The sequence below is a fragment of the Vigna unguiculata genome, chromosome 3 (assembly GCF_004118075.2).
Source record: "Vigna unguiculata cultivar IT97K-499-35 chromosome 3, ASM411807v1, whole genome shotgun sequence".
Classification (NCBI taxonomy): Eukaryota; Viridiplantae; Streptophyta; class Magnoliopsida; order Fabales; family Fabaceae; genus Vigna; species Vigna unguiculata.
In genome coordinates, this window is record NC_040281.1 from 52,756,451 (window position 1) to 52,763,113 (window position 6,663).

The following is a 6,663-nucleotide window of genomic DNA, read 5'->3' on the forward strand; positions in this document are numbered from 1 at the left end:
GTTTCGCTTATTTTATTATCCTAAAGCACCATACAATAATTCAACTGCAAAATCAAGCTATTCATTCACTACTTCAATCAAAATTCAATGAATGGACTTCACTTGCAGGTTTGGATAAAAGAAAAGCAGCTAAAAAAATTGTTGAAGAATCTGTATTAATTAGGAATATAACTAAATTATAATATACAGCTAACTACAAATTTCTCCCCTTCTTTTTTCGATTTCCACTTTATGCAATTGAATCAAGACTTGAATTAAGTGATTGAAATTTTAGATTCAATCCATAGATTCAAGTCAACGCATGTTTGAATTCTGTTTCAACGACTTGCATCCAGTTCTTTCTTGTGCCGGGAGAAAGGTAGTTGACAATGAGTGAGGGTGCCGACTAGGAACATGAGGGAATAATTTTAATAAAAAAGAACTAAATCTAAAAAGATTAACAAATAAGAGAAAAAAAAACATTAATAAAATATTTTGAGACTGATATTAAAATTTTATTTGATGAATTTCCATTTGAGGTTCAGTTGGTTTTGATTTTATCTATAATAATCCATAACTGAATATCCATTTTCTGGACTTATTTATGCTCAACTGATATAAAAACTAAGGTCTTTGCCGCTTCTGTTCTGTTGACAACATTTGCACGAGTCAAACAATCTGCATTGTATCAGTCACTGTTGTCGTTCGAGATTGGAGACAAGTGTTCCTCGTCAATTCCGCAATAACAAACCTGCGTTTGGCTTCTCTTAATCCGAAGGAGAAGGTGACAAAAATTCTCCCAATTTAAACACATGATTACACCATTATACGCGATGACAAAATATGGTTGCTGATAAAACGCTCAAACAAGGAAAGTGTCGCTCAAATAGATGAGATTGGAGCCTTGCATCAAAACATGTTATATAGCCAAGTGCCCCCCACGCACTATGCCATCCTTGCTTTAACAATGTATTCAAGTTTTCCCTGTAAAACAAAATCCGGTTAAAATATATTTATTCAAAAGTTGAAAAATAGTATTTATATAAATAATTACTACAATTTTAAGAACCTTTGAACTATGAAATCAATATTAAATGTAATTTTCATTAATAAGAACTTGTATAAACAAATCCTATCAGGAGTTTATCCAATCTAAAATTTTGTCAGGTGAGCGCCACATGCATCCAGAAGAGCTGATTTACACTTTCTTGACATCGCTATCAAGTTGGTCAAAGTCATTCATTCTATGATCCAATGTGTGACATATCTGGATCCTGACATCCCTCTTCGTTCATTTTAACAGATGAGTGAGACGAACCTAACACAACCAGTGCACAGATTCCAAATTCCATATTCATTCCAAACTTAAAAAATTGAAACAACTTATCAATGTTCTCTATTTCCCCCCACTTTTTCTGTTTCCATTAAATTACAATTGTATACCATGTAACCTCCCTCCCCCCAAAAATGACAACCGGGACAAACATCACTCACCAATCCCACATCTCAAGACAAATAAAAGATACAACACCCATTTTAATTTCTTCCGGCCAACACAACAGATCATGCAGGGGCAAATTCTCCTGAAAAATTGGAGAATGATAATAGATAAAAAAAGAAAAGAATATAACAGATAGATAATACACAACCAACTAGCCTAGCTAACAGACAGGACCTAAACAAAATGGCCCTCCCTATCACAGGCATTACCAATCGTCTATGATACATTCACCATGTTCAACTCAAGCGGTCTCAAAGCTTCTTGAACTATTTCCTGAACTGATCTGTTACGTCGGCAAACATCTGAGAGCTCTTCAACAGGAACGGTAAGCCCATTAGTATCACCTCCGGATGCTGCATCAGAAAGAGCTTTTAGGAATCTTGATCGCTCCACGTCTGTAACAGCTGTCGACGGAATTAATAAAACACTCTTTTTAGCCCATTCCAGCGCTTGCATCCCATATGATCGAGTTAAGGCCAGTAGCGTATAAGATACCTGGGGAAGGAGCAGGTGTACAAAAGTTAAAAAAAATATCGAAACTAAATCCCGTCAAAAGTTAACATATGCAAATATAGACGGTCGACGTTGCATGAGAAAAAGAGAAATTACCACGTCCACTCGAGATTTTGGAAGTGCTCCCGTTAATGAAGCAACCAAAATTCTGGTGATGCTGGCACCTCGAGGAATAATTACACCGTCTCTTATTGGAATAAATTGCTCCCCCACAGAGGAATTTGCAAGATCAAAAATATCAGCCAAGAAATGCAATATGGAATTAGAAGCCTCCCTACAGAGGGAAACAGCAAAAGAGGGTAAACAATCACAGTAAATAAAAGGGAGCCATTGAGCAGAGTGAAAATTAGCTACAACAGGATTTTTTTGCCTCTCAACATTAAATTATATACAAAAGGATCATGAATACACACAACACACTTTCCCAAGAATGGATGATGCTTTCAAGTTTTTTTAGTGAGAGAGAGACTGTACCTATGCTGTACTGTGATGCCAATCATAGAGCAATCAACTAAAGAAGGAAAAACAGATGAGGGAATAAACAGTTGAGGACAGTAGCGAATACACCTTGATGCCAACAAGAAACAATCATCGGCTATATCAGGACGGGCTGTGAATTCCTGCAGCAAAAAATACAAATCAGACATTATAAAACTATCAAGAGATTTGAAATAAAGTTATACAGAAAAGTCGCTTAAATCACCTGAATATTTGTGAGAAGACGTGTTGTATGTTGAAAAAGCGCCTCAATCAAACTTTTCAGGTAGTCAGCACAAGATGGATCAGAACCAAATATCTGAAATGCAAGACACCAACCACCAAAGTTATGGCAAACTAGTTCATTGACCACACCATGAAGAGGAAGGATTTTGTACAACCTATAGTTGATGATGGGATAATTAGGTTATATCTACCAATCTTTTCATAGAATAAGTCATTTTATCAGGAAAAATCCAGGGGAGTAAATTAGTTGAGGAAGCAAGGACCACAAATAAGAAAGAATATAAACGTAGAAGGGCACATCGAAATAGGTAAAGTTCGTTTTTCTTCATAATATATAAGTAGAAAAAGAAACTGGGGGAATAAGTTAAAAGCACTTCTGATCACCCATATGTTCACACGTATCATAGTACAGCTGTTTGGACTGTTATGTTGTCTACGTACCATGTTCTTCCTTCACACTCAGTCTATATTTTTTCTTAATAGGTCTGGTTTTGCCCCAGCTTCTTTGCTCTGTCTTTACACTACTATTTCAATTTGTTTTTATTTGAGTATCAATGTCCATAGAATAAAGTATTGATCATCTATTAGAAAACATCAGTGTTGCGACCATACCAACATTCACTATCCTGCCATGGTATTTTCCAGCTTCGCCACACCACACCCTGGTCAGGGACTGATAACCATGCACTCATTCACCCAGGATAAAAAAGATCTTTCTGTAAAGTCGAGATGTATTTCTAATACCAACATCACCTATCCTTCTTTGGTATTTTCCAGCTTGGCCACACCACACCCAGGTCAGCAACAGATAATCACCCATGAATCTTCGTTTAAAGTCAAAATATATTTCTAATAGCATTTTTTGTATGCAGACTCGTTCATATATAACGCAACAAAATACTAACACGCACGACAATTGAGCTAAACCATATTACTTTTGGCAATACTTGGTTATTAGGTGCGGCCAGTGGCATAGAAACATATGAATACCTTTATAACTTCACTGGAGAGATAAAGAAAGCATGGTTGGTGGTGCTGCCTGTATAGACTCTGAATCTCTTCCAGCATGGCACCAATTGTGAGCCCCATGAATCTCTTAGGTTAGCATTTAGCATGAGTTATATTATGATGGTAGTAATCTCTCACTGTTGAAAAATCACTGCATTTGCTATGAGTTAAATTTACTTTCAAAATTTGAAACAATAATACAATGTATATTTCTTTATATGATTCCCCAGTAATAGAACAAGTTTAGCATTCAAAAGTATCCAGTAATAGTCTTGTCCCTACATTCACAATCAAGTCCGCTTCATCCTCTAACATGATGTAGTAAATTGATGGAGAGTTAGGCAATTACAGAAGTACCAGTGGATCCCTCTGACACCAAGTCACGATTATATCACATACTTTATAAAATGTTTATTGATTGCATTCCTTTAATGACCAGGAAAAGATGCCACATAACAAAAAAAATAGTGAACCCCTTTTATTTTTAGCAAGAATTTTCCAACAAACAACCCTGTGTTTCAAAGATGAAAATAGAGCAAGATTCAATGATCTGAATCTTAAAAAACAACAACAATGTGATGTGAAAATTCTGAAGAACTCTTACCCCAGATTTAAAATGCCTAACACTGACCATATCAATGATATCACATGATGAACTGAAACAATACAGTCATTCAAGCATAACCATTTCAAAGCAACCCACATTTAAGCACTTGAAGATTTTTCAAGAACCTCACGAAGAAGTAACGCGTTTCCATTATCAAGAATTTCCTTTCTTCTCCCACCCACATGCTAAGAAATTTTAAATTAAACTCATCAAACCGACGCAAGCAAACACAGTGAAACGAGAATCTCGAAACATTACTAATCGAGAACAAAGCAATACACACAAAACCAGAATCACGAAGCATGAGTAGGGTAACAAACTCCAAATCAAACACACCAATTTCAATAAAAGCAAAAGCGAAGCGTAAAAGGGCAAAGAAAGAATCTTTTTATAAAAGGAGACCCCTTTGCAAGAGCGTGATTGTCAGACCTTAGAATCGAACATTTGTTTGAGCCTAAGCAGCATTTGAAGTGCTTCTTCCTTGGTAGAAACAAGTTCCTGCTGAAAGCGCGAGGCTTTCCGCTCCGACACCATGATACGCGCCGCGGCCTCCTTCGCCGTGTTGAGGATGATATCGGCGTAAGCCTTCTTCAACGCCGTCAATTTCTGATCAAAAACACAAAACACCCAATGAAAACCCAAAACACCAAACGCACCATAAATCACAAACGACCGTCCCCATTCCCATGAACCCAGAGAACAATAAAACCGAACCGATTTTCCTCGTATGAAACAAAATAAAAAACAGAAGAAGACAAAACCGCGGTAGGCGGCGGGAGAAGCAGTTGAAAAGAGTGGAGCGGAGCAACGGAAGGGAAAGGTCTACCTCGGAATCCTCCATTGTTGTCTAATGCATCCAGGAGTGGGTGTTAGGTGATTCGGTTGAGTTGAGACCAAACCGAAGAACAACAACAACCGAAAGAAGTGAATGATGATGGGATGGGAGTTTGTTTCTGTTTTTCTTTCTTCCCCTCTTCACAGTAGGAGCTGTGTGTCTGTTAGGAAGTGAGAGAGGAAATGACAAGATTGTCCTCCGCGTAATAACATTACACTTACCACGTCGCAATCAGAAACCGTAACACGGGAGCGGGACCCGTTAATCTCTTCCCCTCTCCCGTTATATATTTCCACAGTGGGCCCCTACTCTGCTCCACCACCTCCATCTCAGAATGCTGACGTGGACCGCTTCATCAAACTGCAACTACTAGACTCTTTAAACGCCCACGTTTTTAGTTTTCTGGTCTTTTAGGTTTCCTTTCAACGCAAAATCTACCTTTTATCTTATTGGATTCTTATAATAAATCTTTTTAAAAAAATCGTTTAACTTAAATTGGGAACATTATTATCAGGTGAAAACACGTATTTTGTCATTTTCCATTTTTTTCAATCATTCAAAAAGACTAACAAATTTAAAAATAATAATTATAAATAGAAGATATTATTTTCATATTTACGTAAAACTAATGCGAAAAAGAATTAAGACTACATTTAATCATTGTCATTAAAAATGTGTTTTTGCATCACAAAACTTGCCATAATAAATTGTTGTTATATGAGATTATATTATCAAAATACATGCAACAATTATAGAATTGATTAACAAATGGAACACATCAATATAAATAATTAACTATCATATGATCCACATATCACATATTTAAGAGATTTTTAACATTCACCCATTTGGTCCATTTATTCCATTATCAATCGATACAAGAAACTAAATACAAGGATCATGGCGACAGGTCCTCCAAAAGTGAGTATTATCCACGTATCACGATATATAAGTCTCTCATCAATAACTCCTGACTATAATGAATAAACCATATGTTTATCCTAGGTCAAACGAAATTTCTCAAAATAAATAAATATGTGCACAACAAAATGAGAAAAACTGAATAAGTGTTTTATCAAAGTAAAAATAATGATTGCCGCAACATGGAATCAATTCTCATTTGCGCTAAATGATCTTTAAAATTCTTTGATGGCATGTCTTTATTCAAAGGATCATCGACAAACATCAACTCAGTGCTAACGTGCTCAATGACCACTGAACACGTTTTCTTATGGTTAGATTATATTTAGTGTCAATGTGCTTAATTTGACTTCCACTTCTATTATTCTTAGCCATAAATAATGCAACAGAGTTATCACAATATAACTTAAATGGCCTAACAATTGAATTCACAACTTTAAACCCAAATATAAAAATCTTCAACTATATAACATTGAGGTAGCCTTAAAATAAGAAATAAACTCAACCTTCATACTAAAAGTAGCATTCAAGGTCTACTTTTTGTTGCTTCAAAATATAGCTCTGCTAGTTAGCATA

General features: G+C 36.0%; 1 protein-coding gene across 2 annotated transcripts; it reads right to left on the reverse strand.

The window, feature by feature from the left end:
• Positions 1-1,316: 1,316 nt before the first annotated feature.
• On the reverse strand, positions 1,317-5,420 carry LOC114174998 (transportin MOS14-like). Of its 2 annotated transcripts, none has more exons than XM_028059747.1 (6): positions 5,158-5,420; positions 4,761-4,937; positions 2,697-2,789; positions 2,468-2,613; positions 2,090-2,267; positions 1,317-1,975 (listed from the first exon to the last, which is right to left on the reverse strand). In XM_028059747.1, exons 1-6 carry the CDS (start codon positions 5,170-5,172, stop codon positions 1,697-1,699), a joined length of 888 nt encoding a protein of 295 aa, XP_027915548.1. In that variant the 5' UTR covers positions 5,173-5,420; the 3' UTR covers positions 1,317-1,696. The 2 variants fall into 2 exon arrangements, with proteins under 2 accessions (XP_027915548.1, XP_027915550.1); XM_028059749.1 differs by lacking the exon at positions 5,158-5,420 and adding an exon at positions 3,707-3,875.
• Between the last annotated feature and the right edge of the window lie 1,243 nt (positions 5,421-6,663).